Source organism: Ascaphus truei, chromosome 12 (genome assembly GCF_040206685.1).
Source record: "Ascaphus truei isolate aAscTru1 chromosome 12, aAscTru1.hap1, whole genome shotgun sequence".
In the NCBI taxonomy this organism is placed as follows: Eukaryota; Metazoa; Chordata; class Amphibia; order Anura; family Ascaphidae; genus Ascaphus; species Ascaphus truei.
In genome coordinates this window covers 8,862,217-8,884,779 of record NC_134494.1, presented here as the reverse complement: position 1 = coordinate 8,884,779, position 22,563 = coordinate 8,862,217, and the positions used below count along the sequence as shown (strand labels likewise).

Genomic DNA, 22,563 nt, shown 5'->3' with positions numbered 1-22,563 from the left:
GAAGTTCAAAGGGCCCACATAATGTCTAGTTTATGCAAACCTAAACTGAATGTTGCAACTAAACCTGAATGCCCAATGTATTGGTAAACACACTGGAACAGTTCTACCATATACTAATAAGATGCAACACTATCACATAGTTTATCCATTGAATGTGCAGTTGCTAATATAAGGATCAGCTACCTGCATGATCTGATTCTATGTATAACAAGGTATGTCCATCAGTACCTGTTTATCTCCACATAGTGTATCTGCTATATAAGTCTTGTTAAGTTCCAGGCATTAGCAGGTTAATATATGGGCCAGTGACCCCCCCTTCTGCTTCTATAGAAAGTGAAGGAAGGTAAGTGGGGATTATGGTCTGTGTACAGCCCCCTTGTAGGTGGGTACAGTCCATGAGCCCGCCCCTTCCAGAGTTTCTATGGATAGTAGCCAAAAGTTTGGAGTGTTCTTCCTCTCTGCTCCTCAGGGAGTGAGGAGGGAGAGAGGGTCTTCCTCTCAGCTCTTGAGAGAGGAGGGAGTGTTTTCCTCTAAGCTCCTCAGGGAGTGAGGAGGGAGAGATGGTCCTTGTCCTCTTCTCCTCAGTGAGAGAGGACGGAGCTGTAAGCCTTCCCCATGGCGGGGCAAGCTTGGTCACTTTAGGCCGGCTGGCCTAGATACCATCAGAATCGGAAAACTATTGATGGGGATGCACTGTCTAGAAAGCCTGGGGCTAGTGAAGGATGTGATGTGCTGCAAAAGAAGAGCTGATGCAGAATGCCCTGCAATAAAGTATGTTCAAAGATACCTCTGTGTAGCGAAAATGGTGCTAATCAGCGCTTTAATAAAGGCAGTATGCTCGGCTGGTTAACCCTACTTTGCAATGTGGATGATGGTGTTAATTTTATATGCACTACACATATATAATTTTTCCCTCTGTACCTTATTGTCCCCGTTTTGCAGGATTGCCTGTGCCTTCAGTACTGTATTTCATTGTATACCTGCCGTACTGGTTTTTAGGCACAATGTGGTGCTGCGAGAGCCGAGCCACAAGTTAATTGGAGAAGCGTGGTGCGGTCTCTTTGTTCCATTGAGTATATAAGTATCCATTACTGAGGCTTGAACTCGCAACCGCGAGGTCAATTGAATCAAAGAGTTGCGGTTTCAGACTCAAGTGGTTACCGGTTACAATGTATCCAGTTCCGGTTAGGAGCGTAATTTGAAAGGCGGCAGGCAATTGCCGTGGGAAATAGGCTCACCGCAAGTCAATTGAGGTGGGAAGCCCATAGCCCAGCATTGCCGTTTCAAAGAGAAGCCCCTAACTCGGGAACGGAATGGGCTACCACCCTGATTTTTGGTATGCAGCCCCAGAGTGACACCCCAAGCACACACATATTAAAAATATAACTTTGGGATAAGTACTGCTGCGGCACAGTTTATTCGAGCATTTGCCCGTTCTGTGCCGCAGCAGTAGCCTGGCGCGCGCCCGAGTGTGACGGGCGCGCGCCGAAGCAGCGGAAGAGCGCCCTCCGATCGGGGCGCTCTCCCTACCGCTGCCGGGTCCGCCGGGTCCCCCGGAACCCCCTGCCGCTGTCCCGCGATCGCGGGACACCAGGGCTCCCTCGGGGAGCCCCTGGACACGCGTGCAGGGGGCGCACGCTCCCGATGACGCGTGACCGCGCGTCTATGACGCGCGGCACGCCGAGGGGCGGCCACTAGCAAGCCGGGAGATTTCCCGGCTTGCGGTACCGACCACACTTCAATAAAGTGTGTCGGTAGTGTAGAACACATATTTTTAATAAAGTGCCTTTCTGGCTGCAGTTTTAAATGTACAGGCAGGATACGATTTTTTCTACTGGCCTTTGCAATGCATCCAGTGACCAAATGTTTTACACACATGAGCTGGGGGCACTTTCGTCTGCAAACTTCAGAGACCCCCTGTTGTGGCAGTGCCTATGGGTCTAGAGAAGTGTTGCGGATGAAAGCCCCCAGAGCCGCAAAGTGGGAATTAGCCGGGATGCTCGCTGAATGGGAGATCCTGTTAGTCATCTGGGATAGTTCACACCTTGAGTCCAACTCCTAGCCTGGGAGACCCCAGGAAAAAGGGGAGTATCCATATGGTAAGCAGCCAAAGTGTCAGGTTGGCACAGGCGCTGTACCAACCGGAAATCCCTGTAGTGTCCACTCTGCAAACTGTGCGCAAGTTGGAGATTGGTTGGATGGAGGTTCCCACGAAGGGGATTGGGCGGGTATGTTGTAGATATGATATCAGACCCTATATACATGCCCTCCGAGCTATCCCCGTTGTCTTTCTTTTACCATATGATCGAATTACCACCTCGCTTCTAATAGCGAATAAGAGCAGCAGCAACAATCCCGGAACGCTACAAGTTAATTACATCAGAATCAAGGACATAACTCTGCTTCGGGAATTAATTAGTGCTGGGGGTTATCAAACGAACCCCAATGGACCAGAACGAACTTTGCATTATTCACGGACATATTGGGCTGGCAACTTGCGCCCCTTGCAAAATGACTGCATTTTAAAAGACATTATTCCGGTGCCTTGTTTTGTTTCTGGACATTTTATCTCGTTCTCTTCCTAAGTAAGTGTTTGTCAAGTGTATTCTAAGGTAGTCGTGGTCTGTCTATTAAGGAAATAAATGTCAGTTTATTTTGCACAACTTGTGTGCTCAATCGAGATCCCCAAAATATAATAATTGTTGATAAGGACAGTCCATCGTGACAGGCTTATATTTACTGGTGGCAGGGGTGGGATACTGATTGAGCCTATATTTCAGTTTCCTGCGCGGCTCTGTAATATAGTGAGGACCTAGTGACTTGCGAGCTCCTCAGACAAGTGGCAACTTACACAGACTTCCAAGGAAGCACGAGATAATTCACTGGTCTCTTGACCCATACCCCGGGGGCACTATGAGTCAACACTCAGGGAGGTGGCTTGGTGCCAGGGGGTGCAGATGGGTTAGCGGCTGCATCTGCCGGACTTGCTACCTTTGGACTCTGCGCACTGCTCGCCACCTGGGGAGAGGGGGTCAGCTATGAACAGAGGGTACAGCTCCTCACGATAGCGGTTGGAAGGGCCTCTCACTGCCACCTTGTAAACGGGGAACAAGAGCTTTCCCGGCCGGACCACCACAGCTTCAGCAAGTTCATCGATGGCACGGATGACCTGGACTAATTTCTTAACTATTTTGAGAATCAGTGTGGCCGGTTCCGAATACCAAAGAGGGACTGGGTGGTCAAACTACGACCACTATTATCCGGCAAAGCCAAAGGGACTGTGCAGGAGCTTCCCAGCGTGGATTCAGATCTATGGGCATGTGAAGCGTAAGCTTCTGGTCCAGAATGCCCTGACTCCCGAGGGGTATAGGAGCAAGTTCCGGACGAAGGGTTATGCAACCCAGGGTATCGTTTGCAGACTATGCCAACAGGATGGTTAGGCACGGAACCCAGTGGGTCACGGGGTATGGGGCTACCAAATACCATACCTTACTGGACCTTGTGTTCCAGGAGCAGCTGATGCAGTGTTTTCCCCCCAAGATAAGGGCTTGGATATTTGACCACAAGCCTAAGACCTGGGAGGACGCTGTCCAGATTGCCGACGAGTATGTGGCCAGCAGGATTGCTTTGGATGAGCCAGCAGTTCCCAAATGAGGGTCCCAAGCACCCCAGGAAACAAAAACTACCCCTCAGTGGACACTTAAAACTGCAGCAACAAGCAAAGCGCCCAAAGCTGCAGAATTTAAACACGAGAGGAGGTGTTTTACCTACAACAAGGTCGGGCACCTTAGACCCGATTGTCCGGACCGGGACCGGTCTGCAGGACCCCATCAGGGGCACTGCTCCCAAGCAGCGAAACCAGTTGCCCGTGTACAACTGGCACTATCGGAGGGACCCAGCGCAGACGTGACGCCAGCCAATAGAGGGATGACCACGGAGGCACCAACCCTTGCCACCTCAGGGCCTGCAGTGGAGAACGGAGGGCATCAGGTTGCACCAGTCAGGTTGCAACGCAACGATGCCCGGCAGAAGCATCTGCGGAGGTTGACCATCGGAAACCAGCAAGCAGACGGGTTTCTGGACTCCAGTGCCACCGTGACTCTGGTTCGCCCTGATATGGTGCGGCCAGAGGATTTGCTCCTTGGCACCGGGATGCAAGTGACCATGCCAGACGGAGGACCACGGTCACTCCAAGTTGCCAGGGTCTTTTTGGACTGGGGGGCGGTCGTGCATGAGGGAGGTCGGGGTATTGCTCGGGTTGGATGCTGAGGTGCTCCTTGGCAAAGACCTGGGGAAGGTTACTTGTGTTTTCACCACTGAGCTGACGCCTGCTGCACCGGTTGCAGCGATTACCAGGAGCCAGTCAGCGAAGATCACAGAAGCGGCCCCTGTCCCCTGCATTTGGGACCTACAGTTCCAGCAGTCTCTGCGGAGACCAGACAGGTAAGCAAGACTCAGTCCGCTTCTGACATTGACACTGTACCCTGTCCCTATTCCCTGTCCCCCTGACTCAGGCATGACCGGGGGGTGAAAAAGTGACAGAGGTCACAGCAGTCCCCTATTGGTTGCACTCTAGGCAAAGTGATGGATACCAAATTCATTAAAGGATATAGATACAGTGAAATAATGTGTTCCAATGAAGCTAAACCCTAAAAGTGTCACGTTAAAGACACAACTATTTAGCTAATCCTAACAAAAATGTTCATACTAGAATGTATCTGGTGATGAGTCAATAGTATCACTCAATAAAAAATATTTACAAACATATTTCCAGATATAAGAAAGCACAAATAAATTGGTACCAAAAAGATATAAGTATCCTCAGTATGGACCAAGGTCCCAGGTAAGTATAAGGTAAGTACTTGGGGATACAAAATCCACTGAAGTACTGATGTCTAAAATAGTAGTGTATAATCAAATGAAATGACCATATGTCCACAGAGAATGTCTCATAGCCTTAAATATAATAGTGACATCCACAAATAAAATCCAAAAAATAAAAAAACTTTAATAAACCATAATACCGCCGAAAGACAAATAACATACAGATAAAACAATGTATGTAGCCCTAAGTGTGGCATCGGTGCTGGCCATTTGCAGCCCACCGATGGGGGATCCGGCAGGCAGTGCCCTGCCAGATCTCCTAGGGGAGGCTGAGCAGGGGGGAACCGTACATCAGGTGCAGATAGGGTCTCAGCTGAGTGTCAGGCAGAGAGCAGATGCCAGGGCTATGCTAGGGCAGTATAAGGCTCTGTTCACAGACAAACCAGGGAGGGCACACATTACTGAGCACCCAGTGCTTACAGGGGATTTGAGACCCCTACACAAGCATGCTTACCGGGTCTCTGCAGAGATTAAGAGCAGCATAGAGAGGGAAGTAGAGGAGATGCTGTCCCTAGGGGAAATTGTACCGTCCCAGAGCCCTTGGGCTTGTCCGGTAGTCCTGGTACCTAAGAAGGACGGGACCACCCGGTTCTGTGTGGACTACCGGCAGCTCAACGCAGGGACGGTATCAGATGCCTACCCCATGCCCCGCATGGATGAGTTGCTGGATGAACTCGCGGGGGCAAGGTATCTGATCACCATGGATCTCAGCAAAGGGTATTGGCAGATCCCATTGACCCAGGAAGCTAGGGAGAAGTCGGCCTTCATCCCACCAAGTGGCCTCTATGAGGTTTTAGTGATGCCATTTGGGATGAAGAATGCACCGGCAACCTTCCAACGCTTGGTCAATTGGCTGTTGGAGGGTATGCAAGGGTTTGCAAGGGCCTATCTGGATGATATTGTTGTGTTCAGTAACTCCTGGGAATCACAATTAATTCATGTAGCTGCGGTGCTAGCCAGGATTAGGGAAGCAGGTCTCACCTTAAAACCTACCAAGTGCTTAGTAGGGATGGCTGAAGTCTTATACCTAGGGCATCGGGTGGGAGGGGGGCACTTCAAGCCAGAACCAGCTAAGGTAGAGGCAGTAGTGCAGTGGCCCACTCCCAAAACCAAGAAGCAGGTTATTGCTTTCGTAGGCACCGCAAGCTACTATAGAAAGTTTGTTCCCCAGTATAGTGCCATTGCCAAACCCCTGACTGACTTGACCCAGAAGCGACTATCTGTGCTGGTAGTCTGGTCTCCAGCCTGTGAAGCTGCATTCCAGGCTTTAAAGGCTGCATTGGTCAGTGCCCCCATCCTAGCTGCTCCAGATTATTCCAAAAAGTTTCTGGTGCAGACTGATGCCTCAGACTTTGGCATTGGGGCTGGGCTCAGTCAGGTGGGGGAGGAGGGCAGTGAACATCCAGAGGTTTATCTGAGCCGCAAGCTGCTGCCCAGAGAAGTGGCCTATGCCACTATTGAGAAGGAGTGTCTGGCCATAGTATGGGCTCTCAAGAAACTAGAAGCCCTATCTGTATGGCAGATCCTTCACAGTTATCACGGACCATAATCCCATAAATTGGTTACAGAGGGTGTCGGGAGAGAATGCCAAACTCTTGCGCTGGAGCCTTGCCTTACAAGAATTTGATTTCACCATCCAGCACAAGAAGAGCAGTGAGCATGGTAATGCTGATGGCCTCTCCCGGCAGGACAACCCCCATGAACTACTGACTTCAAAAACTATCAGGTCAGCCCAACCACCTAAGGAGGTGGCCAGGGCAGACCTTGGGCTTTGATTGGGGGAGGTGTAGCGAAAATAGGGTTAATCAGCGCATTAATAAAGGCAGTATGCTCGGCTGGTTAACCCTACTTTGCATTGGGGATGAAGGGGTTAATTTTATATGCACTACACATGTATCATTTTTCCCTCTGTATTTTATTGTCCCCGTTTTGCAGGATTGCCTGTGCCTGCTGTACTGTATTTCATTGTATACCTGTCGTACTGGTTTTTAGGCACAAGATGGCGCTGCAAGAGCCGAGCCGCAAGTTAACTGGAGAAGGTGGCGCGGTCTCTTTGTTCCATTGAGTAACATAGGTATCCATTACTGAGGCATAAACTCGCACCCTATATACATGCCCTCCGAGCTATCCCCATTGTCTTTCTTTTACCATGTGATCGAATTACCACCTCGCTTCTAATAGCGGATAAGAATAGCAGCAACAATCCCGGAACGCTACGAGTTAATTACATCGGAACCAAGGACATAACTCTGCTTCGGGAATTCGTTAGTGCTGGGGGTTATCAAACGAACCCCAACGGACCAGAATGAACTTTGAATTATTCACGGACATATTGGGCTGGCAACTTGCGCCCCTTGCAAAAGGACTGCATTTTAAAAGACATTATTCCGGTGCCTTGTTTCGTCTCTGGACATTTTATCCTGTTCTCTTCCTAATTAAGTGTTTGTCAAGTGTATTCTAAGGTTGTCGTGTGTCTGTCTATTAAGGAAATAAATGTCAGTTTATTTTGCCCAACTTGTGTGCTCAATCGAGATCCCCAAAATATAAAAATTGTTGATAAGGTCAGTAAATCGTGACACTCTGCCTCTGGTGTCAGTTCCTGGGCAGGAGGGATATGTTTGTGCAGTGATGGGTGCTGATACCTACACTCCGTGGATTCCATCACCGCTGGAGGCGCTGATACCAACCCAGAAGAACCCAGAGACCTGTTTGAGCCAGTCCTGTTCCTTTCTCCTTACCATCTGGCAGACCACTCCTGCAAGCCTACAGGTAGAGCACCATACACACGTGATAATACACCTACTCCCAAACACTGGTCCCTGAGTGAGGTTGGGGGTGGGGGGGAAACCATGTTACATATGTATGAGTGCTTGCTAATGTTAGTGCTTTACTGGAACGTTAGCAGGTCCAGTTCCTCATTAAGACCTTCTGGTAGCATGGTTTGTAGCTTAAATATCCAATAGGATTCTCTCTGCCTGTGTTTCTGGAATGTATCTTCTCTGGCAGTCCCTGTAACAGGGGACTTACCCTGTTCAGAAAACTTTCCTCTAATCCAGCAGTGTGCTGGTTAATTGACCAGCACCTGGCTGATTAGAGGTGTTAGAAAAAGCCTGCCTCTGAGACAGGAAGTGAGACTCCTTAGCACACATGTGTGCTGAACAAGGAGACAGACATCTTGAGCCTGCCATAAGAGCATGCACGCTGCCAGCAAGTCACAGTGGAAAGGACTTCTAAACCTGGTGAACAAAGAAGCCTTCCCCTACAAGAGACAGATAAGACTTTCCTTTCTAAGACTTTTTGTATATCTGCACATATCAAGATATATATTTGGGACTGGGAGACGTGCTAATCTAAAGGGAGTTGTTGACTGCATAGGTTTAACTAGAAATACTCCCAAGTGGAACAGAAGCTTTGTTTGACCCCTTATTTGCATATGTTTGGATGATTTTCCTGTGTTAAAGAAACAGGCGCAATAAAAGCCTTATTTAATTTCACCTTAAAGTCTCCATTGCATACCTCGGCACATGTCCTCTTACATATGGTCATCAGAAGTTGGGACTGAGGTGGCCCTTGAAGTTAAAAGGGGTCCCGGAGATTGCCTGTGAATTTTTTTTTTGTGCTTTTTGCCTACAAACAGCCTGAGCAACATAAACAAAGAATCACATGCAGCAGAGACCAGAATTAAAGGGACAAACATCCAGACAGGAAATCTACACTGCACTGAAGACAGCCACAAAACTACAGATGGACTCTTTTCCCCGATTCCAAGAGGAGAGAGACTGTGCTGAAGCAGGTAAACCTTACTTGCCTATCATAATAAAGTGTAATATGGTCGTTGAAATAGGGGTTTTGCCTTCCAGCCTTAGTCAGGGTTCAAGAAGTAAGTTAGCCCTTAAAAGGGATAGGCGTTTGTTGTTTTCAAATGTTTTGCTGAAGCAGTGAATACAGATGGTGACCCACGAGCGGTACTGATTCTGCAAGTAAAGGCTGCCACACTGCATAGGACTACCAGCTGTGAATGGAGTATATGCAGAAAAGTGTGAAAATTGATGCAAGACTGTGCTGAAGCAGGGGAATTTTCAGCAAACAAGTGCTGTGTGTAAAATTGCCCTGCCGGGTAAAAAGGGATTGCTGAACTGTGTAATGGGTAACCCAAAGCCAATTGCTGAGTGTTAAGTCGCCCTGCCCGGAGTGAAAGAAAGTGAAAAAAAAAATAGAAAAGTAAAGTCTGTATGTATCTTGGGAGTACAACATGCACTCAAAGTAGGAAGAGTGAATGCCATATTACCCAAAGATGAGACTGAAAATTACTGAACTCAAACAGAAAACCAAATGCCTTTGCTGAAGCCAGAAAATGAGCAGCTAGCAAGCATTGTGTTTAAAGAGATAGAACCCTGGGAATTTAAAATGGCCACCCAGCTGAAGTCAAATACAGACTCTGCAAAAACAGGGAAGAAAATTTGTTCCTGGTGTAAAGAACCCCATCACACGGAGCAGTGTCCCTTCAGGCCATATTCAGACAATGGAAGAAAAAGTCTACAGAGAGGCCTGTGAGAGCTACGACCTCTACAAGCAAAATATGCCCACCTGTAGGACTACTAGCATTTGGGGTTCTAGCAAAAACAGTGGCAACAGCTGCAATAGCGCCTCCTGAGGTCAGGTAGAAAAATACACCTGATAGCCCCAAAATGAACCCCACCCCACGCAAGAGTGGCCCTTCCTGTCCGATGAGGAGGAAAACATCTCTTACAGGGTACCCAAACCGAGTCACACCTAAAAACACACCAAGAATGGTGGGGGTGCCTGAACTCGGTATGAACCGAAAAGACCGCTCCCTATGATGACGAATATGATCGGCAGGAGAGAGAGCGGGAGCAGCGGATCACCGAATATTTCCATCAGCTATTACAGTTGCAAGAAAAGCAGGGTGGATCCAGTGACACTGCTAAAATTTCAAATGAAGATGGAGACCCCAGTATCCCTGAGGGGACGGAGTCATCCAAAACAAAAAGGCAAAAAAAGTAGCTTGTAGCACTCCTCCTGCGCAGCCTTGTCTGCAGAAAAGACGAAGTCGTCCTGGATATCCACTGCACGGTCTCTCATCTCTGGCGTGGAGTTCCCGAGTGCCGGAAGTGCGTCATAACACGTCCGGTCCGTCCGGTTGAATCTTCCTCTCCCTGTAGACACGTGATTTCACGGGGGAGAATGTAGTACACGCCAACACCCACGTACCCTCAGATCCTCAGCGCGTCACTCCAATCCAGCAACGACAGCATGTAAGGTAAAGATTGGAAAACAGAATCGCCAGAGTCCAAAAAATGCACCATCAGCTCACCAAGTTGAGGGCTAAAAAAGTTTTATTAAGACTACATAAAATGAAAATAAGGAAACAAACAAAAAACTAATACATAACAACCCTACCCATTATCCCCCTTGAGAAAGGGCACTAAGGTGCCTGAAACGCGTAGGGCAATAGGCGATGAAACGTACGTCGGGTTATAGCCGACATGGTGCTATTAATATTTGTTACTATGCCTCTACCTGAGGGATCTGTGAACTAACCTGATTCACATGTCAGAACTTTTGCTGCTACACTGGCGACACACTTTATTCGAGCTCGGCTAGTCCCACGAATTCGGGTATACCCGGGTGTATTGAGGTTTGTGACTGTTTTCTGCCCGAGTGCATTGAGGTATTTTCTAGGCAGGGATTGAAGCATTTTATTCCCGCTGGCTGCAATACTGCACAGTATATATATATATACTGCATTACAATTCATGAATTTATGCCATCTGGTAGACACGCGAAGCATTGCAGCCTATTAAATCCTAATCATTATCATTTAACAGATCAGCCGCCCGTCAGCCAGGCATGAACCCAGGCTGGGAAGGCAAACGCAACGGGGCTTGTCAGAGGTGAGGAGCGGCGCATTCCAGGTATCTGCCAGGTACATACTGGGTATTTGCTCGAATAAAGTGTGTCGGTGCAGTATATACTATTTTACTTAGAAGTGTGTTTCCTACACGTATACCAGTAAGATCAATATACTAATTTATTTCATTGCCATTAGCTGCTTATACCTACTCTGTTCAGTATCCGGTAGTGTGGAGAGCCGAGGGGAGATGTATCCGACGGCAGTGACCGATCAATACAAAGTGACCACGTGACTCGGCGTGAGCCCTACCGGCATCTTAAGAGCACCAGCTAAAATAGTTATACTCTTTAGCAATCCCCTGATTCTGTATTGCTCGCAGTGCACAGCATATCGTAATAACACTATACTACTGCTCTTACTTACCTTGCTGGTCATCCGTTGCAGGGGTTGACTGGGGGGGTAAGGCCCGGCACCTGACGCCGATCGGTGCTTGGAGCGGTCACGTGAACTCACGAAGAAATTCGGGGTTATTCAAGGAGCACTGTTACAATAAAAGTATATACACCAACAACTCACCCGTGCCCTGCACTACTTGCAGCATACCGTCATTTAGCAGATATCACTGTTTACCAGCATTGCGCATACAGTGTCCCTCAAGCTGCTACATTAAATACCATTTGGAATGTAAAGTCTCACAGACATCCACAGGGTTCCGGCTAGAATTGGTATAAACAGCAGCGTTCTATTTTCGCTCTACTGTGACCTCAGCACACCATCATCTGGTATCTACTACCATTAAACAGTGTTCCCCAAACCGCCTCACTATTCACCACACTGATTGGTGCAGTCGCATATATGTCCTAAAAGTCAACAGTAATAAAGAGAAACGATTTTGCTCTGCATCAACAGATAGCCAATATCTATGTTATTACCCATAGAAGGTTTTACTAGTGTACCATAGGTATTCACATGATATTCTGGCAATCTATAAGTGACACATGTGATCTATACTGCTACCCAGCAGAGTCATCATATATATTAACACAAGTCTCACAGTGAACTCACAGAATCACCATAGCAGACTAGGCACTATGGAGTCTACTTACCACATTAATGGTGAGAATTTCTCCCTAAGCTGAATACCCACACGGATGCAACAGCTTACCAAAAGATTCCTTGATTATACCACAGACATCTACAAGAGCAGCTGGGTATTTATCTATGGTACCTATGAGAAGCGCAGAGTACTCACACTTCACATCATACCACCTTATATGCTATAGTAGTTTGATACAGTTTTTGTCCTATGTATCTGTACCCACTATATAGATGATCCATAGGGTACAGCACCTCTACAAGGTCACTACTTATGCACATCATCATAGGTACACGATACAGGTAGTACCTACATTCATACACCTTCTATTCATGAAGATCATTAGTTCTGTACATGTATTCATTTAAGGTATACTTTAATACTAACTTACCTTATAGACCTAGCAGTCATCTATTAGCATACTCCCTATAGTTATCTGATAAACTATCAGATCCATGTATGGCGGAACATCCCCTCTTGCACACTTTGGGCAATTAAATTAATATATTAATATCTCTCACCCCACGATTTCTACAAGAGGATTTGTTCTAGTTCTTGATTTACCAGATAAGCACCATACAATTGCATATATATTGATGCTTTTCACCTAGGTCTATTTGGTCCCATACACTCTCCAGATAGAGGCTTGTTTCTCTCTAATTTTAGAGATTTAGGAATATTCACGGTTTTATCCATTTATTTTTAATAAAGTTATTTTATATGTTTGTTTAGTCGCACATTCTGGACCATGATTTAATACCACTCTGGTATGCGGTGCGCTATTATTTGGGATCTTTGGTGTACTCTGTACACTCCTTTTTGGTATATTCTACTTACTCCCAGGCAGCACGCGACCATTATCTGGGGGCTTGAGCGAGGTAACACATCTCTCGCCATATATCTCATACAAAAGAGACAAGCAGATAGGCTTCGTCGGGAAGCCCATAAGTTCGTACCTGGAGATAAGGTCTGGCTTTCTTCTAAAAATATCAAACTGAAGGCCCCAACCCCTAAATTGTCTCCCAAGTTCCTGGGTCCTTTCTCTATTCTGAGACAAATTATTCCTGTGGCCTATCAGCTTCGCCTGCCGCCCTCTATGAAGATTTCTCCCGTGTTCCGTGTCTCACTGTTGAAACCCTTTATCCAAGGCAAACGATTTGCTCATCCTTCACTTCGGCCTCCTCCCCCCATTGTACCAGGACAACAGGAGTTCGAGATCCAGTCCATCATTGACTCTCGCATCTCCAGGGGCAAACTCCAATTTCTGGTTCACTGGAAGGGATACGGACCACAGGACGGTTCTTGGGTCTCGCATACGGATCTTCATGCTCCATCTCTGCTCAAACGATTCCACCCAAAATTTCCCCTGAATCCTTGGATGGTTCGTCCGGAGTCCGACCCTCGAGGGGGGGGTACTGTAAGGATCTGCGCTGTGGGTATACCCGCTGCCAGCACCTCCTTACCTCTCTTACATGCCGTCCAGGCTCCCCGGTGGCGTGCCTCGCTCCCGCTGCCCCCACACTTCCGGGGCACGCACGGACCCAGGCTGCCATTTACTGGCGCCGCTCGCCTGATTCCGCCCCCGATGATGCGGCGCACATCCACGTGCTTCCCTGCCTCTTCCCCGTCAGGTCCGCCCCCCTAGGCCCTTCTCTCCCATCAGGCTCTTAACCAGGCCGCTCCTCCGCTCCTCCCCTTGCTGTGACAGGGCCCAGCTACCCAGACACCTTTCCCCTATCAGGTCCTTCCCCGGGCCGCTCCTCCATTCCTCCCCTTGCTCCTATAGGCCCCAGCTTCCCAAACACTTCCTTCCTATCAGGTCTTTCCTCAGACCACTCCTCTGTTCCTCCCCTTCTCTGATAGGTTCCAACCCCCTATTTAGTCTCCCCTCACCATTACCTCCTTGCTCTGCATAGCTTCTGTACCTTGGTGCTGTCTGCTGTTGCCTGGCCCCTTTTGTCTTTCAGTCCCTGTTCCTGTCCCTGGATATTCTGCTGAACTCCCTGGATATTGACCTTTGGCTTTGGACTTCGTTTATGCTGCCCTCTGGTACCCTTGGACTTGGCGTTGGACTCTTTACCTTGCAGACTTCTATATCCCTTGGACACGGCTTATGGACAATCTACTTCACTGCTCTCTCCACTCCACGACCCAGGCTTACGGACACTCAACTACGCTGCTCTCTCCATTCCACGACCATTGGCTTACGGACTATACCTACCACCACTGGAGTTGGCAAGTACGGTACTCTTTCTATTGTTGATACCCGGACCATCTACGCTACTTCCACACTCTGGCCGTGCCCCCGTTTACTGTTAGGTGTGTGGTATTATCCCTTTCCACCTCAGTCCCGGGGTCTCGTCTGGCTTGTGGGCAGGCCGAGCATTACACATAGCCAGAAAAGCCTATAGGGAACCATGTTAAAAAATGGTTTTGAAGCAAAAGGTGACAATATGTGCTCATTTGCATGTCATTTCCCAGAATCCCTTGCTGTAGTGGAAGTACTGTGTGCTGGGTGATAATGGTGAAAGGCAGGGTTGCAGACCTGTCTAAGACATGCAAATGAGCATACAGTAATATTTCCATTTGCTATATGCTTTGCTGTGGAGGGTTTTTGTCACTTTTTTTACCCACCATAACTTAAGTATATATATATATACATATACATATATATACATACACAAAAGATGACAAAAAACAATTCAAACATATCAATCTGTAACATTGCAATATAAAAGACAATGTGAGGCAGGGTTTTATAGGTTATGTTAATGAAAATCTGGTCCAACTTCCAATTTTGATTCCATAGTTACCAATATATGTGAAGGAAATGTACCATCGACCTAATACTGTAGATAAACATTTTACTGAGTCAATGTGGTAATATATTTCTATGTAATTATTAGATCATTATTATGCTGAGTGGATTATACGGTAGATCAAAACAATGATTTGAAGCAATAAAATGTTTTACATTTTCTCTTTCAGAATCCAGATTGAAAAAAACACATGGAGCAGACAAATCAGACCACAGTGACATATTTCATTATTAAAGGGATTTCAGACCTGCCTGAGCTGCAGGCTCCTATCTTCCTTCTAGTTTTGCTCATTTATCTCATCACACTTTGTGGTAACATGACAATTCTTCTACTTGTCTGCCTGGTTCATCACCTGCATACTCCCATGTACTTCTTCCTGTGTAACTTGTCCATCATAGACATATCTTGTATGACCGTAAGTCTACATAGGGTCCTTGTTAGCTTCATATCAGGGGATAACACTGTTTCTTTTCTTACATGCATGACACAGATGTATATGTTTTCATCCTTGGAGTCTAATGAGTTGTTAATACTGACTGCCATGAGTTATGATCGTTATGTGGCCATCTGTAACCCCTTGCATTATCCATTAGTCATGAGTAGGAATGTCTGTGCTCTGCTGGCCATTGCCTCCTGGGTGCTGAGTTTCCTCGAAATTATACCTTTTGTTGTTATATTGTCAGGCTTCTCTTGTTATAGATCCAATAAAATCAATCACTTTTTCTGTGACACTGTTCCTCTGATGAAACTCTCTTGCAGTGACACCTCTAATTTGGAGATACTAATTTTTACTGAAGGAATTTTCCTTTTAAGTTTTACCCCTCTTCTTCTTACCTTCATTTCTTACGTTTTCATTATCATCTCCATACTGAAGATCCGTTCCAACACTGGGAGACGTAAAGTCTTTTACACATGTTCCTCCCACCTTACAGTAGTCATCTTTCTCTATGTGACACTTTTCTGCCAATATCTAAGCCCCCCATCAACGGACACCTTCGCCTCTAATAAACTGTTATCTCTCTTTAACACAGCTGCTGTCCCCATGCTAAACCCACTCATTTACAGCTTGAAAAATAAAGATGTGAAGTCAGCTCTGAGATGGTCGTTGAAAAAGTGTAAAAGGATAAATTAAATGGCAAAAAAATCTGTTATATTTACATACATATGTAGCAAACGTTATTACACATTCATTTGACACAGTGCGTTAACGCTAGAACATTATTTAAGAGTAGATATTGAAAACAATGGTAAAAGGAGATAAAACGCATTATTTAACGTTTTTTAGTGAATTAACGGGGGTAATAACGTTTGCTACGTCTGTAGTTATTTATTTATATATTTGGAAATGTGGGATTTGTATCCAGTGCCTGGAAGCACATTATCAATTTCTCATTAAATGTGAAAGCGCTTGCATTAAATGAAATACATTTTGTAATTATTATATAGAACATGCTTTCTACAATTAGTGCAGGCTTTAATCACTTAAATTTACACCAGATCAGATGTGGTGGAATCTATTAACACATACAAAAGAGGAGATAAATGATTAAAAACGATGTAGAAGTTTTAAATTCCATTATCATTGTGTGTCTTGTAACTTATTGCTCCTAGTTCTCCATATAACCGTGTCCTATAATTCCTCCTGTGTCTTAATATAGCAACTTCCTATAACTTCTCCTGTTGTTCCATATAATCGCTCCCTAAAAATCTTCACAAATGCCTATTTTTCTGTATAACTGCTCCATATCACTCCTCCTTAAATCATCTTATTGGGCCATTAAACTGTTCCCTATAATTCTTCTCTATCTCCTCCTATTGCTGCATATAACTAATCCCCATTGCTCTGACCTACGTTCTCCTATTGCTCCATATAACTGCTCGTATAGATATACTGTAGCAAGACTTACTGTTCCCATGACCATGCGAAACCTACAGTAGTTCAACTGCCCTTTATTTCTTTGCATGTCAAATCCCTGTGATCGTGGTGGATCCGCAACTACAGTATCGAATGGTATTTTGCATTTGCCATAGTACATTGCAGTAATTATAAGCAGTGCTAGTGTGTCTTTGACCTAAATTCAATGCCGGCTATTGCTACAGTAATGCATGCTTTGTACTCTTCTGTATAATGTTACCCACCCCATATTCCCATGCACTCTTTTAATGCTAGAAAACTTCAGAAAACAGACAGACAGTGTTTATGAATTATTACATATATTTATTAAAGTAAATTAGAGAAACATGCATTGTACTTAATTGTAAGATTTATTAAAACATTTATTGCTTTATACAGTAACACAAATAACAAAGACTTGGGGAAATAATACAATCTTCTTCCATCTACATGCCCCGGCTGTCTCTTGTACAGTTAATGAAAATACTGTGCTGCTTTGTCAGAACACGGCTTCACATGTTCGATCTACACTTGGATGGAATGCATAATCTTCAAATGAATGTGCATGTGTGCAGAAGTGCAGAAGCTACAATGTAAAGAGAAGCCCAAAGGGCAGTTTTTACCTTAATTATCCAATAGTGATGTTCTGTGTCTCTGTATGTGGTTTCGATAATAAAGTGATAAATCGGCGCAAAAACAACTAAAAAGGTGATCACTGCAAATATAGTGAAATAACAATAATACTTAAATAAGGTGAATAAATATTAGAGTGCAAATAATTTACACATAAATGTGATAAAGTGATAAAGCCAACAGGGTAACACAATAAAGATGAGATGTCACCCCCTGCTCAGACCCTATGGTGGGATTTGTCTTCGCTTCTTTCCGAATGTTGGAAAGGATACACGAAATCCAGGGGGAGCATAAAGGGGAGACACAAAGGCACAGACAATCTAAGTGCAGAGGAAATAGTGAAATTGGCAATATGCTCCAATTCTTGGCTCATATGAAGTGTCTACTTACAAACTGTAAGATTTATAACAGCATTAGAGGCTATGGCAGTCAAATCACGGTGGTTGTCAATAAAGAGTCATCAGGGAGGCCCCGGTACTCAGGATGAAAAAAGCCCCGGATGCAAAGAGAGAGAGAGAGAGAAGACACTGCATAGCACAGATCAACCACGTATAAAAAGTTTAATCTAAGTAAAAGTATGCACTCACAATGTGTCTGATAAAATCGGGCATATAACACTACATTAGTGTACAGAAGAGACAGTGAGCAAGCCTGCTCACCGTCCCGTGGCTCCCAATGGACCTTCGTCTCCTGCTCTGTCGCGTCACTGCAAGACTGGGCGTCTGACGTCAGGTCCAGTTGCCCTTCAGTGGTAGCTCCCACAGTTCCTCTCCCAGCTACTCCGCGTGATAGAATGACTCCCACTCTACGCGTTTCGCCATGTAGTCACGTCGGCTTCGTCTTAAACTACTTGAACGTCTTGTGTTTTCTCACTTGCTCCACTTTCTCAACACCTATTCTCTCCTAGACCCTCTACAATCTGGCTTCCGCACTGCTCACTCCACTGAAACAGCCCTATCTAAAATAACTAATGACCTCCATGCTGCCAAAGACAGAGGTCATTACACTCTGCTCATATTACTTGACCCCTCTGCAGCATTTGACACCGTGGACCACCCTCTTCTCCTTTACGTTCTCCATACTCTTGGTATTGATTACAAAGCTCTATCCTGGATCTCCTCTTACCTCTCCCATCATACTTTCAGTGTCTCTTCTGCTAACACATCCTCCTCCTCTATCGATCTCTCTGTGGGGGTACCCCAGGGCTCTGTCCTGTGACCTCTTCTCTTTTCTCTGTACACACATTCTCTAGGTGACCTCATCACATTTCTTGGGTTTAAATATCACCTCTATGCTGATGACACACAAATTTACCTTTCAACACCTGACCTTACATCTGCTGTACAGACCAAAATTTATAAATGTCTCTTTGCGATATCATCCTGGATGGCCCTCCGCCGACTTAAACTTAACATGGCAAAAAAAGAGCTCCTCATATTTCCTCCCAAACCTGGCCCTACTACCTCTTTCCACATTACTGTTGGAAGTACTATCATTCACCCAGTAGCCCAAGCACGCTGCCTAGGGGTCACACTCTCTCACATTCTCCTCTCACATTAAAAATGTTTCTAAAACCTGTTGCTTTTTCCTCTGCAGTATTACAAAGATACGCCCTTTCCTCTGTTACTCGACTACTAAAACTTTGACTTAGGCCCTCATTCTCTCCCGTCTCGATTACTGTAACCTCCTGCTGTCCGGCCTTCCTGCGTCTCACCAGTATCCCTTACAATCTATCCCAAACACTGCTGCCAGAATCACTCTACTCTTTAAATCTGTCTCAGGGTCTACGCCTGCTGAAATCACAGTCCTAGCTTCCTATCAAATCTCGCATCTCACTCTCAATTCTCCTCCCCACTTTTAAAGCTTTATACTCTTCTACCCCTCAACATGCTCTACATCAGCCCACAATCCTCAGGTGTCATAATTGTCTATTAATTGTGTCTTTAACGTTCTTGAATCCTGCAGTAGTAAATTTATATATACTGATTCCCATGTGCATCTGAAATAGCTCTCCTCAAATATCTAGGTATAGCCTTCTTATCACAGGATCCATCACATGTCATAATAATAATAATAATAATAATAACAATAATTCCAGCATAATAATGTAGCCACTGCTGAAAGTGTACAAGTGACAAAAGTATCAAAGGGTGAGGGATGTATTAATACCCATCCCAAAACAATTATTGTGCTCTCCAAACGAGGTGTAGCCTCAAATGACAATAATATGCCAAGAGGAAAATGAGATAAAGTCAGAAAAAAGTATGTACAAATACATTGTTTACAGTGTAACAAAGAAATTTTGAAAATAGTGTTGTTACAAGAGTCACTACATGTGGTGCTATAAAGGAGACAAATGTCTCTAAACAATTGCCAAAAATAGCTAGAGCCTATAGTATAATACCAGTAGCACAGAAAATCTGTTACAAAATATGGCGCCACCCACTTATATATACAATTGGGAGAGAAAAGATCCCTAAATGATGCACACTACACTACTAATCAAAATAATACATTTTTATTTAAATTTGGTAAACATTAGAAGTGATTAAACCCTAAAGGGATGTGCTATGGGAAATCCAGTATATAGATTTCTCTGTTTGTCGAATGGCATAGATAATTAACCCCAGAGTAGCCAAACATGCTGGGTGTATCTTGCAATAAATGTAGGGTGTGAAAATTACACCCAAACGTAAATACAGTGTGTATACAGTCACTAAGATGGACCCCTGTGGGGTTGTAGCATGAATATCAGGTGATCCTGCTGAACATATCTATATACTGTATGCTTTAATATTGATGCCAGGTATCAATAGCTTGGTGTTAAATGTATAGCAATATCAGTGGTAATCAAGGTGTTAAATGGTGTACCAGCGTGCAGTAAGTGACACTCTAGTATAGATATATGGGCTCAGTGGCATCCCAGCATATGAAAAACCCCAGTGATCTATCAATTGATCTTTATAGGGATATATTGCCGGATCTACTCACAGTAACCTGTTGGATCTGCAAGTTTTCATACACTCGTAATTGCTGACATTTAACCCAGCGTTCACTCGTTATAGCTCACATTCACCGCAGGACATATACACCCTTATGCAACTGTCCCTAGCTAGTGAGATCCACATCTGTGGTCCACATCATGGTTAAATCTGTTCAACTGTACTACGGCAGACAGGGAACAAACACCTATGTGTTTGTCGCACACCCGACGTCACTGTGACGTCATCCCGACGCGCGTTTCGTTCCTGAGGGAAAGAACTTGTTCGGGGGTGGGAGGTTCCCTGCAGAGGCCTGCTTTTTAAAGCCTACGGTTGCCATGGTGATATGCTGACGTCATCAGGTAGGAGTGAACCTATCCCTCCATACGATGCAACCCGGCAAACTGCACTTAAAGTGATATCCAAATTGCCTCTTACCAGGGAATACCTACTATTCTAAAAACAAGGTAAGTCCAAAATTAAAAATTAAAATTACAGACATCAATGGCTTGTGTTGTTATTCTTTTACTGCTACTGTATTTGGCTTAATGCCTTAATGACATCATAGCCAGTATACATATAGTGATACAAATGTAATGCTAGCTGTGTTACACCTGTTATAGAGCATATGATCAAGGTACCACATTGAACTCATATGAGATCTGTAATAGATCTATTTTACCTCACATCATAGGTTAATGTCTTATACCATTGTCACGAAATCACGACACTATTGATGTTACTATAAAAACGCAGAGTAGTTAAAATCCTCATTTAACCCATTCGGTGATTGTGTTCCCAGGTTAAAGATCCACCTTGCCTCCCTTCTTAACAGGGCATTATCAATGTCCCCTCTGCGAAGTCCCAAAGAGACATGTTCAATACCCTGAAATTGAACAAATGTTGTGTCCCCTTGGTGTGACAAATGTATGTGTCGTGCTAAAGGTGTATCCACACTATTCCTAATAGTGCTGGTATGCTCTAATATGCGGCGACACAGTTGGCGTGACGTTTTGCCAACATACATCAAGCCACATTTACAGGTTGCTAGATAAACAAGACCACATGTTTTGCAGTAAAAAAAAATCTTTGATTGTATATATTTTTGAACCATTCACATTCTGAAAAGTTTTTGGGGGTTAATAAAACTGCAAGCTTTGCAAGCCCCATATTTAAAGGTACCCTTTGTAGTGTTAGTTAGCCATGTTGTCATTGTCGGTGTTTTATAACGGCTATGTACCAGGGAATCAGACAGATTTTTAGATCTCCTATACGTAATGGAGGGGGTGTCAGAAAGCACTTTCCTGTATATTTCGTCCTCCAGAAGGATATGCCAGTACTTGTTGATCACTCTTTTAATTTCCCTCCACTGTTTACTGTATGTGCCAATAATTCTAATTGGACTTAGTTGGTTTTCCATCTCTTTTTTACCATACAGTAAAGTATTTCTGCCTGATTGTTTGGCGCGTTTATACGCTTTATTTATGCAGCTTTTGCTGTAACCCCTATTTAGGAATGTTTTGCTCATTACCTCAGATTGCTTCTCAAAATCTTTTATGGTGGAACAGTTTCTTTTTACTCTTAAAAATTGTCCCACAGGGATTCCCTCAATTTGAGGTTTTGGGTGGTGGCTTGTGAACAGTAGTAGATTATTGGTGGCTGTGGTTTTGGTATGAACCGTAGATTGCAGTAACCCTTGTTCATCTTTGTAAATTTCCAGGTCCAGAAAAGTTATTTTGTCGTGGTTAATTTCGCTGGTAAGCCGCAAATTGTAGTCATTCTGGCTCATAGCCTTCACAAAGTTGTTAAACTCTTCCACTTTTCCACTCCACAGACACAGCATGTCGTCAATGTAGCGGGACCACAGTTCGACATGCTGTGTATGTGTGTGCATGTCTTGGATGAAAACTTTGGTCTCCTCCCACCATCCAAGGTAAATATTGGCATACATTGGTGCACATGTCGTGCCCATCGCAGTCCCTTGTAGTTGGTGGTAAAAAGTACCTTTGAACAAAAAATAATTATGTTTCAAGACGAAGTTCAGGAGTTCGAGTATAAATTCATTATGTTTTAGATACTCAGAACTTCTGGCTCTTAGAAAATGTGATACAGCTCCAATCCCCACTGGATGTCTGTAATTTTAATTTTTAATTTTGGACTTACCTTGTTTTTAGAATAGTAGGTATTCCCTGGTAAGAGGCAATTTGGATATCACTTTAAGTGCAGTTTGCCGGGTTGCATCGTATGGAGGGATAGGTTCACTCCTACCTGATGACATCAGCATATCACCATGGCAACCGCAGGCTTTAAAAAGCAGGCCTCTGCAGGGAACCTCCCACTCCCGTAGAAGTTCCATCCCTCAGGAACGAAACGCGCGTCGG

The 22,563-nt window shown here is 44.9% G+C and overlaps 1 protein-coding gene across 1 annotated transcript; it reads left to right on the top strand.

The window, feature by feature from the left end:
- The first annotated feature begins 14,864 nt into the window (after positions 1–14,864).
- Positions 14,865–16,357, top strand: LOC142463800 (olfactory receptor 6C1-like). Its single transcript, XM_075566631.1, has one exon. It carries the CDS (start codon positions 14,865–14,867, stop codon positions 15,804–15,806), a length of 942 nt encoding a protein of 313 aa, XP_075422746.1. The 3' UTR covers positions 15,807–16,357.
- The last annotated feature ends 6,206 nt before the right edge of the window (positions 16,358–22,563 follow it).